A 12,189-nucleotide genomic window follows, 5' to 3' on the forward strand; every position below is an offset into this window, starting at 1 on the left:
TTCCTTAATATTAAATTCTCACTTCATCCACCCCTTTATGGAAGCATGTAATGATTTTCTTCTCCTCGGAAGCTAGAGAGCATTCAATCAGCTTCAGGAAGCATGAAACACAGCATACAGAAGATGCAACTGCTGCGGGATAGCATAGGTGGGTAGATAGAGTTTCAATTTCAGGCATGATTGCACAAGAAAGTATCAAAGAATTCCATATATTCACCGACTCAAAATGCTTCCAAGAGGCAAACTGGCAGTTCGATTTAAAATGCAAATGGAATAGCACTTAGAATCAGGTTTTCCAATAAATATAGACGCCTCCAGAGGGATGCAATATGACTTTCGTTATCACAATCACAGTATTTTTGGTACATTTGAAGAGATGAAGCTGAAACCCATCAACCTAAGCTTGCAAAAGGGCTGTTGTCACCACTTCGGATTGCCCGACTTCATCATGCTCACCGTATTAAATTTTCATCAGAAACAAACAAATTAAAGGCACATCAAATGGAAGAGTCCCATACGTGTTTACCATGGAAGTTATCTTGATGTTCCCCATCGACAGGGTATTATCCATGGAAGTTATCTTGATGTTCCCATCGGTAGGGTATTATCCATGGAACAGCACAGGTCATTAACCTCAAGGCCATAACTCTGATCCAGATTGAAGAAAGAGCATTTCACTATGAAATGGTACCCTTTACCCATCCACCCAACCCGCTTCTTCTTTCAGCACTTTCTTTCCCTGTTCCTTTTCTTATACCATCCAAATCTCTCTAGCAAATACAACTAAGCCTATCCAAGTCCAAGAACTTCTAAATACCCTTGCTACAATGTATATATTTGGACAAAGCACAATCTCCATGCTTCTCCAAAGTGTTAGATGTTCTATTGTAAATGGATTCAGAAATTATGGCGTCAGGTCAAAATTTGCTTCCAATAGTGCATAAACTTCACTAAGGGAAGTGACCTTAAAATCTGGCTTTCTATCCATATCAGCAAAATCGGGGGTGTCATACCTCCCTGCTTCATCAAGCAAGCATGTAAATGATCCAGCTCGTTTCCCACAAACCACCTGTAAAAGGCCAGTTAGGAACGGAAAATTACTGGCTGTTCATAAAACAACCAAAGTACATCAGAATATCATAAATAATGATGAGCAGGTACGAGTGACTAAAACATTAATAACTATGCGATTCACCAGGAAAACAATAGTTGAAGATCCACCAGGAAAACAATAGTTGAAGAAACACTAATTATGCTACTAAACTGGAACCATGTTGTAGACATACTTCAATGCTACTTGGTTTGAAGGTCTCCACTTTTAAGGTCCTTTTACCCTTTGATATGGTAAAGGTCCTTTCATTTGGACAATCCTCACTTCTTGTCAAAGGTGGGGACCAGTTGTTGTGGGGTCTTAATATTCAAATGAGTAAAACATGCAATAAATAAAATACTATTTTGGGAAAACCGAAGAAGTTTCTGTTTGGTGTACAAATTATGAAGCCTAATAAAATGGTCCTTCAGAGTGTATCAATAAAATGCTGGAAGAAAAGTATTTTAATGTCAAAAAACTACTCACATCATCTTTAAGGCTATCCCCAATCATCATTACTTCATTAGGCTGAACTTCCCAAGTTGAACAGATATGCAGTAGGGGAGCAGGGTTTGGTTTGTAAGGACGAAATTCCCGGCTTAGTGCTGGATCAAATATCAACTGCAGCGAGGACAGAAGTAAAAATAATAAAAAAGATCTTTAATTATACTCCAGAATATTTGTGAAGGATGAGTAAGGAAACAAAGTTCTACCCTACAAAGTATGCACATTAAGAATTAATAGGGCAAAAGATACAGACCTCCCTTGAGGTTTGGCAAAAAAACAGGGACCTCCCCTGAGGTTTCAAGAATTCCAAGGACCTCCCCTGAGGTTTGCCAAAAAGACAAAACCCCCCCTTTATTTTGCTAAAAGACAAGCCTTTTGAGAGGAGGTTTGTGTCTTTTTGCCAAACCTCAGGGGAGGTTTGTGGCATTTTTTTGGAACCTCAAGGGAGGTCTGGGATTTTTGAAACCTCAGGGCAGGTCCCTTTTCTTTTTTTTCCAAACCTCAAGGGAGGTGAGTGTCTTTTGCCCTTAAAACTAAGTAGACAGTTAAAAGCTGAATGGGCTCTTCAGCACATCAAGATCTCATAAATTAAAGGCCTGTTGCTGCACAAACAGACCTGCAATCATGATGGTTCAAGAGATTTAAAGACACTGTAAACAAGGCACCTAGAACTCACTTTTCATTTTCACTTGCTGAACAAGACACTATGTTTGGGAAAATGGACCAGGAACCTTAGATTTGGAGTATGTGGATTTGGACGAAAAAACTTCATACAAATCCAAAATCCAGGGCCAAAAATCAACATTCCCAAACAAGTTTTCAGGAAATTTTTTATGTCAGCTAAAGAAGGGAGCAGGAATATAATAAATTCTAGAGGCACTATTTAAAGACACAAAACCATGCAATGAAGACTGTAAGTGCATTGTTGTAACTGTCCAGATAGAACAAATGGTCCATCTTAAGAGGCATGTTTACATTTATGGTAGGTACAAAATAAAAACAGTAGCAGGACATTGTTCAATTTGTAGATGTTGAAAGAAACATGACATGCCAAATCAGATCCATATGTGACTCAAAGATTTGCATCTGGACTGGGGTTTCCATAATAATAAAGATATTTGGAGACACGGGGGCATACTGGTATCACCAAAAAAATGGCAACATACTACAGAATATGATATATCACAATTACCAACAGATAAAACATGCTAGTTTTACGCACAGACATATACAATCAGGGAGGACCATGCACCAAAAAGCTTTGAAGAATTGCCACCAACCAGCCACTTTATCTTGATCTGGAATCCTCAGTGACACCATCCGTTGCTTCAAGAATCTTCACAATGGAAATAAATTGTACCATACTGTCCACCATGAGCTTCGTGATTATTAATTACCCCAAAGCCGTAAGTCTCCTGACCCATGGATGATGTATTTTTCAGAACCAAAGCCTCATATTTTGTATCCCCAACAATCAAAGATCAAATATCTCCCTATGAAACTCCTGTAGTCCCCTTCACCCCACTAACATCTGCCTTTCTCGCAGAGGTATATCAATGATTGTCCCCAGATTCTTCATTTACATGGAAAATTTGAAAAAAGAAGCTTTCAACATGCTCATCAGCCTAGAAAAATTTTTAAGGAATGCATATTTACCTCCCTCATGGGAACACATGGACAATTCCAAAAGCCCTACCCTAGCTCAGCATCTTTGTCATCATAATATAGCTGAAGTATAGTCATTTTCCATGATAAATAAACTTCTTCATAATTTGTGTTGATATTTCTGCAACCTCCAAATTTACCCCACCTTTTTTTTTTTTTCCTGTTGAAATCAACTAACCATACTTTTCTGCTCAATTTATCACAATTTATGGTCATCATTTTCCTGTATTCAATAAAGTAATCTTTACTTTTCATGCTTTTTGCATCAGCAAATAAAGGCAGAGCGCTAGTTATAGACATAACAGTTTTGCAGTGTAATGGACGTTGAGCATGGAATGTACCATTGAAACAGTCCAACAAAAGCAATTAGGAACAAGAAGAATTAAAGCTCCATCTTCTCTATGATAAAATATGCAAATCCTCGAACACAGATGTCAGTGTATAAAACATTGAAATGACATGCAGATATTCGGCTCTGAAAGGAAATGATCAGATTGTCCTATACAATTGCTAGAAAATGATGATGGAGATCCCTGTACTGAATTGGATCCCTAAAGATAATGTTCAGGTGTATATTTGATTGTAGTCTACTTACAACATTGGCCTGTGTCTGCCGATAGTGGGGAGAGAAATGTCCAATTTGGGGATGCATTGCCTGAAGCATTTTATAATCAAGGAGACGTCGATCTGATGCAGACTTTCATACAGGTAGATGCACCAATGAAACTGCTATTAATGATATGGAAGCGGAGGAGCACAATGAGGTACCACACATTGATGACATCTATGATGTCATGGCAGATGAACCAATTGGGATGACACTTTTATTGTTAAACCTCTCTCAGTGCAGCTACTGTGGGTAGGTGGTTGCATGAGAGCCTAACTCCAGCATTTTCCCATACTGATGCTCATGCTGCAGACCCCTCCAGGCAATGATAAGCTCTGAGCAACAAACTCATTGGTTGCATTTTTTGAACTATGCAAGGGGAGAATGACTTCTGATTCCAAGGAGAACTCAAAATGCAGTGCGGATTTATCATGCCAAGAGACATGCTGATTTTCTTGTGCTAAAAATCTATTCCAGTCGTTTTGGTGGTCAAGCATGTAATAGAACCAAAATGTGGTTGGAGGTACTGCACTTACAGGTGCAAAACACACCATCTATTATGGTATCCAGGCATGCACACATCCGTTAACCAAACCCTCTCACAAGACCACCAATAGTAATGGACATCACAGGGGGCCCAGGGGGTATCCATCCACATTAGTCACTAAATTATAGGCTGTTTAAAGGCAAACTTTGACTACATGTTGTCCAAATTGGCCCGGTCAAGAAAACAGAAAGCTACGGTACAAGTGCTCGGAGATTGAGACTTGCATTAACAGGTGACCCAAGTTCATGACAGCAGTTCATGATTATAACACCTGGTAGTACAGTGGACAAAGCATGAAATCCCAAGTCATCCCATTGTGCAGTGCAGGATCATGTCTTTCGGTTCTTTGCTGTGTCACAGATGGAATCCAACACTATACTTTGGTTATCTACATTAACCGTATCGACTTGTATGGCAAGTACTGGAATGTGCAAGTCAAATGGTAGTGTTGCCAATTGTCTACTGTATTCTGCATACATGTTTATTATAAATACAGGGAGAGGCAGCCACACCAAAATGTCTCTTGTTTACCCCCCTCTCTCACTCTCTCTATCTCTCTCTCTTATTTGTGTACACATTTGGATAAAGAGATACAAAATTACAAAGTCACTATTTACTTATAATTTATAGAGTCCAGGATGTATGACCAGAGTCCAGGATGTATGACCTCTAGTATGTTAATTTTGGACTGAATGCCCTTTCCATCAGGTTTGCTTTCATTATATAGAAGAGATTTACGTGGTTGTTGCCTGATTTTCAGATCTTAAATGCTGCCAGATTTTCAGCATTATTTACAGCCTAATTGCCTGAATTATCTCCGTTAACATCCCCCCTCAAATTGATGCTGGTAAATCAAGAAGCATTAATTTGTCAACCAAGAACTGATGCCAGTGCTGAGAAAGAGTTTTAGCAAATATGCCTGCAATTTGACATTCAGTGGAAATGTGAGGAAGAGTAATACTTGTTTGTCAAAGGATTCACGTATGGAATGGCAATCGACTTTGATATGTTTCACACGCTCATGTGTTGTGTCGAGCACCCCACTTGTGCCAAACAACAATACTACAACTATTGCTATTGAATATACAACCAAAACTAAAATAAAAGACAGCAATAAAGAACAACACAAGAATTTATGAGGTTCGGTACATAATTACCTACGTCCTCAGGCGCCGGCGTCGACGATCAATCCACTACTTCCAGAAAAATTATAACTTGGGCAAATTTCATAAACCAATAGTAATTAGAAATAACCTAGAGTACAAATACTATTTATAACTCTACAACTTTGAGGTGTGATTACAAATGGTGAGGGAAGCTCTTTATATAGCTTCAAACTAAGGTTCAAAAAACACTTCCCACCAACGTAGGACAAAAGACAACGAATCTCCACCTTGACGATAAATTCAACAAATTTTTCAGCCACCAACATTCTCTAGAGTTCCACATCATTAGTGCCTTCCAAAAATATTCAGACTTGCAAGATATTGATCAAGTCCAAACAATGTCAAGCTCTAAAGGGTTGCCCCGTGGAGCCATGAATGCCAAGCTCTAAGAAGCTGCCCCACAAGGCCATGAAGATCAAGCTCTAAAGTCACCCTAAGGAATAGGAAGGACAAGCTCCAAGGAGCTGTCCTATAGGGCCATGAAAACAAAGCTCTAAAGAACTGCCTTGGAAGCCTATGAAGACTTAGCCTTAAGGGGCACCTACAGGACCAAGAAGACCAAGCTTGAAGGAGCTGTCCTATTGGGCCATGAACACCAAGCCCTAAAGAGCAGCCTTGTAGGGCTAAAATACCAAGCTCAAAGGAGCCATTTAACAGGTCCACAAATAATTCCTAAAGGGCTGTCTTATGGGACAATAAAAACTAAGCTCTAATGAGCAATCCTATGGGGCCAAGAAGACCAAGCTCTAAGGATCTGTCCTAAAAGGCCATGAAGATCAAATTCTAAAGAGCCACCCTCCAAGCTCTACAGGGTCATGAAGACTAAGCCATAAGGAGCTGCCTATGGACCATGAAGACTAAGCCCTAAAGGGCTGCCCTATAGGGCATGAAAGCCAATACCAAAAAAAATGAGGGAGTTGAGAAGCACCTTGACTCAAAAGCTCAAGGAGGCTCAACAACAAAGAGTAAAGGATCATCTCGGGCCCAAGTGTTATGGGCCAAACACTTCACACCTTGTGAATGGCGCTAGCTACAGCACTATTGCTTAACTAGTTAGCCAAATTGTACCACGGTTAACCACAAGAACACATTCTTAACATGCAAAGGAAACAAAGGCAGTAAGCAACAAGGTAAGCAAATGAGAATCACGCAATAAACATTTAAGTAACGTAATTCATTAACACCACTTGCGTCGTTTCAAATGCTAGTGAGTTCTACAGTGATTGATGATCAATCACCCTCCCCTAAACTAACCAAGGAGTCATACTCTCATTGTACACTTAGGCATAAACACACTCAATGAATAAAACATACATACTATTATTTACATGATGGTTACCTATCCCATGTCCACAAGGCAACTGATTACAAGCAAGCATAATGCCTTGAACAAGCTTGGCTCATGATATTCTCCCTACTTATGCTGTTGATATCCACGTAGACTTCGACTCTAAGTACTCTTCAACTTTTTCCATAAACAGTTGCAAGTTTTCTACTAACATCCAACTAATATCTTCATCTCCAAGGCCTTTCCACTTCACTAAGAACTTGTGTTACTTCTTCCTTGATGATGTGAACTCTATCCACAAGGATGACTTCAACTCCTCTTCTCTCGGATTGTAGTATCTTCAATGGTGCTCTGGTTGACTAACTTCTACTTGGATCTTCAGTGTAGGCATTGAATGGCTAGAGGCAACTGACATGAAACGTAGGATGCACTTTCATCCAAGCAAAAGGATCAACCTTGTAAGAGGCCTTCTTGACTTAGGCCAAGATGGGGACTAGTCCTTATTTACAAAGTAATCCCCTATCTCGACCTCATAGTGACTTGATTTGTTCTAGATGTAGCTTAAGGAGCACCAAGCCACCCACGTTGAAGTGCAATAGTCTTCTCCCCTGATATGCCCATTTCTTCATATGCGTAGAAGCTTTCTCCAACCACGCTCAGGTGATCTTTGCTTTTTGTCTCCATTATTCAATGAAGATGTAATCTGTCAAACTCTTCCCTCTATACAACTCATCCACTATGTGAGGTAACAATGGATGCTGACCTATAACAAGCTCAAAAGGACTTTTGTTGATTGTTAAGCTCTTTTGAACATTTAAACATAACAGAGCCACATTAAGTGGCTACACCCAATTTTTCTAATTGTAGTGAAAAAATGGCGTAAGTACTCCTGTCCATCTTTCTGCAGGTGGTAGCTCAAAGAAATATCAAGTTGTGAACTGAGGATTCTAAAATATTCTATCAAAAAGTTGCATGTGAATCTCGTGTCTCAATCACTAACAATGTCTTGGGGAACACCCAATACTTGACAATATGTATGAAAAACAACTGTGTTGTCTCCCTTGCAGAACATTACTTTGGTGCGAGTATGAAATTATTATACTTCAAAAACCTATCTATAACCATAGATATAAACCATGTATCTCCAACGCTGGGCAGGCCGAGGATGAAGTCAAATGCAACACTCTCCCACGGTTTTTTGGTCCTTGAAAAGGCTCCAAAAACCTTGAGATCTTCTTCCAATCCACCTTGTCTTATTAGCAAGTGAGACAAGTTTGGTTATACTTGACCACCTCATCACGCATGTGTGACCATTAATACCTCTTTTTTTTTAACGATGCCACTTCGTCCTAGATGGCCTGCCCATATGAGGCCATGACACTCTCTCGGTAGTGTCTTCCTCAAATCTCCAAGTCAGGGCAAAAAGAGTTGGCTATCATGCATCATCAGCAATCCATCTTCTAACTAGAGTTAACACACTTTGCCCCTTTCCACCAACTTTATGAGGTTTTGAGCACTTTGATCTTTGACAAGGTTTTCCTTAATATGCCTCTGTATTGTCATGGTAACCTTACTTACTGTCAAGTGTGTTAACATTTGTAAGGCCACAAGCTCAACCTTAGTTTTAGTGCATTTGTGAGTTGGTTCATCCACCCCGCCTTGTGCTCAAATAAGAAATCAAGCTGCACTAGCTATTCTTGCCAATGAGCCTACTTGGGTGACAAGTGACAACTTAGGTTGCGTAAAGTAGTGACTAATAGCTGAGTTACTTGATTTCACTACGAACTTCGACCCAAGTAGGTAATACCGCACACGTGAAGACAATATATTACTGCTCGCATCTCTTTCTCTTGAGTTGTGTACTTCCGTTTTACTTCACTAAGCTTAAAACTCCCATACGCAACAGGATGTCCATCCTGTAACAAGACTCTACCTAGTGCATCATTTGATGAATCTATTTGCACCTCAAAGGGCTTCATGATGTCCGAAAGAGCAAATATAGGATCTCACATCATGGCTTCCTTCAAATTGTAAAGGCTCCCTAGCAATTTTTTGTCCAATTCTGCAAACTTTTGATAATAATTAGCAAGTGCAATAAAGGAAAACAATTTCTTCACAATAGTTAGGATCTTCCAATCTTGAATAGCTCTCACCTTCTCCACATCCATCCAGATACAACCTTACTCGATCACATGACCAAGGAATTTGACTCTCCTTTGAGCGAAAGAGCACTTCACTTGTTTCACATAAATTTTGTTCTCCTTCAACTTGTCGAACACCTTCTATAGATGCTCTTCATGTTCCTCAAGAGTGGAACTATGTCATCCAGATATACCATGACAAACTTGTCAAGGTGCTCATGAAATACCTAGTTCATCAAAGCGCAAAATGCCATTAACACATTCGTCAACCTGAAGGACATCACAATCATATCATGCAAGTAGTCTTTGTCTCATCACCATTTTCTATCTGCACCAACAGTAGCCTGACCACAAAGCCAAGTTTGGTGAAGTACTTAGCATGACTTGGTTGATCAAACAAATCAGCAATCAATGAAAAGGGATACGTGTTGCGCACAGTCATAGTAGTCAAATGCACATGGCACATTAAGGCGCAAAGGGTACTTGGAGCCGAGGCGCGAGGCGAAAGCGCTCGCCTCACAAAGGTGAGGTGCACATTATTAAAATTGTATACAATGCCTATTTGATGGGTAATTGATATATGAAAACACATCAATAGTAATATTATAATTTTAAATGCCAAATATTCAATACCAAAATATAAACACAAAGAAATTATGACAACCAAGTACCAATTTCCAAGTGAAACAAACATAGTTCAACATAAGTAATTACACATGCAAGAGTTCAAGGAAGAAGAAACTAGTTTGAAGCAGCTTGACGAATCATGAAGACTGGTGATGATGAATCAATGGTTCGAAGCCTCTCGCTTGTTCGAAGGCTCCGGCAAAGGCTATCTTGCTGGCAAAAGGCTTGAAGACTCGAGGACAAAGGTCGTGCTGGTTCGAAGGCTTTAACCTATTAAAGCTTGATATACATTGTTGGCCCAACCTAATAGCTTAAGCTTTTAGGTAAAGTGGTAATCTAACATTGTATCAAAGATGGTTACCAGGAGGTCCTAGGTTCTAGTCTTGTTGCCCACGTTTATTGTGGTATTTTAAATAAAAAATAAAAAATTATTTTGTTTCGTACCATGGGTGTTATTTATCGTGTGTTTATCTCTCCACGTGCTATCGGGCTGCACGTGTGGGGGAGTGTTAAAGCTTGATATACATTGTTGGCTCATAACCTAATAGCTTAAGTTTTTAGGTAAAGTGGTAATCTAACAGAACCTCGAAGACAAAGGGCTCTTGCGAAAGATGTGTTGTTGGTGAAGGCTCAAAGGCTTGAAGATGAAGCTGTTTCGTGCAGGTTCAAAGGCTTGAGGACGAAGATTGTGCCGGTTTAAAGGCTCAAACCTCGAAGACAAAGGACTCCTTTGATGGCTGTCTTGCTAGTGAAGGCTCGAAGACCTGAAGACGAAACCTAGACTGCTAGTTTTGTGTTGGTTCAAAGGCTCGAAGATGAAGCCTAGAACTGCTGGTTTGAGTCAAAGCCTCTGGCTAGGGCTAGGGCTGGTTCGATTCTAGCTACGTTTTCTTTCTTAAAAGGTTAAAAAAAATAAAGTTAAAAGGTCAGATATTTGAGGCGCAACTCACTGCGCATGGAGCCTCAGTGCACCTGCCTACCCCTCTTGAAGGTTGCCTAGCCTCAACCTTGATGAGGCGCTAGCCTCGCCGCCCCACTACACTTTGCGCCTAGGCGCACCTCAGGCATGCTTTTGACTACTATGCGCACAGTCACCTTGTTAAGCGCATGGCAGTCCACATACATCTGCTTGCTCCTATTATGTTTCCTCTAAAACAACATTGGTGCTCCAAACGTACTTCCAATAACTCATCAAGTTGCTTACTCAACTCTGCTAACTCTAAAGCTGCCATCTGGTATAGCCCCTTAGTAGGCGATGAGAATTAAGATGTACTTCCAAGAGGGGGTGATTTGGGTTTTAAAATTTTCTTAATAACTCTAGTTTACAAATACCTTAGTTAAGTATTGCCCTTTTCAAATTAACTTCCAAAAGTCACACAAACACAATAACACTAATTAGCAACCTCACAATCAACAATTCTTTGTATGTATATTATCACAATCCAAATTCAATCTTCTATGCATGAACAATATTCAAGATCAGCCGTAAATTTCAATGAGAAATATCAAGATAGGATTTCAGAAGATTGATCTCAAATACCCTGCAATATATCTTCAATAAGATATTCAAATTCACAAGGTTTATCTCAGTTATATTCTCAAAACTTCAGTGTTCAGAATATTTTCAATCATACAACCAATCAATTACTTGATTCAAAGTCCAATTAAAATCGGAATTTCAGTAAGCTCCCAATATTCAACAATTTAGTATTCAAGTATAATTTGATTGTTCAATCCAACAACAAACAATCAATATAGTTCCTTTGATCAGTATTCCAGTAATTCCCAACAACCAATAAGTTCTCAGCAATCAAATAATCATACACGCAGTTAATATACTTGCAATAATTTAAAGAGATTACGGGAAGAAGAGAGGAACACCAAATTTTTTACAAGGTTCGGCCAACGGCCTAAGTCCTTGCCCCAAGCAACACGCTGTGAGGATTCCTTTCCAACTTCTTTACCAGGCGAAGTTACAACCTCTCTCCGTTCGAGGTGGAGATTCCTCTCTAACGAGAACACCCCTCTCGCTAGGCAACGATCCAACAATCCTGAATTGTCAAACAAAAATAGGAACAAGAAACAATTTTGTTCGTACAAGGGGTACTCTCAGTTAGAGTTGATTTTTACAAATGAAATTCAGTATACTTCAATCAAAATACAATATAGAAGATGAAGCTCAGAAAATTATCACCAGGGTTCTGACTTAGATTTGAGAATCTCAGCAAAATAGATCAGAAATCCGTGGATTAAATCAGCAATAGCACAGAAGTATTTCAAAAAGATTTTCAGTAAGATAACTCAAAATATTTGATTTGTATGTGCTTTGATGTTGTATATAATTTTCGAAAATATCAAGTATTTATAGAGTAATAAAGTTTCTTATTGTTTTCCTCAAGTTTCCTCTTTGTTTGGGAGTCAAGAAATCAATTTTGGAAACTTTTATCAGCGTTGTTTAAAACTTAAACATGTACTTCAATCGACTAAGGCCCGACGGCCAGTCGCCTCAGCTTCTTAAAATCAGCGTGTTTTGAAGACCAGTGTTAAATCA

At 39.4% G+C, this 12,189-nt stretch overlaps 1 protein-coding gene across 2 annotated transcripts in view; it reads right to left on the reverse strand.

Annotated features, from left to right (window-relative positions):
• Nucleotides 1-274: 274 nt before the first annotated feature.
• LOC131152135 (haloacid dehalogenase-like hydrolase domain-containing protein At2g33255) overlaps nucleotides 275-12,189 on the reverse strand; it is a 45,749-nt gene continuing 33,834 nt past the window's right edge. For both annotated transcript variants that reach the window (XM_058103810.1, XM_058103809.1), the window contains exons 4-5: nucleotides 1,577-1,711; nucleotides 275-1,069 (exon numbers count right to left, since the gene is read on the reverse strand). In XM_058103810.1, coding sequence (XP_057959793.1) covers nucleotides 905-1,069; nucleotides 1,577-1,711 — 300 coding nt within the window. In that variant the 3' untranslated portion in view covers nucleotides 275-904. The remainder of the gene's footprint in view (nucleotides 1,070-1,576; nucleotides 1,712-12,189) is intronic.

Source organism: Malania oleifera, chromosome 3 (assembly GCF_029873635.1).
Source record: "Malania oleifera isolate guangnan ecotype guangnan chromosome 3, ASM2987363v1, whole genome shotgun sequence".
In the NCBI taxonomy this organism is placed as follows: domain Eukaryota; kingdom Viridiplantae; phylum Streptophyta; class Magnoliopsida; order Santalales; family Ximeniaceae; genus Malania; species Malania oleifera.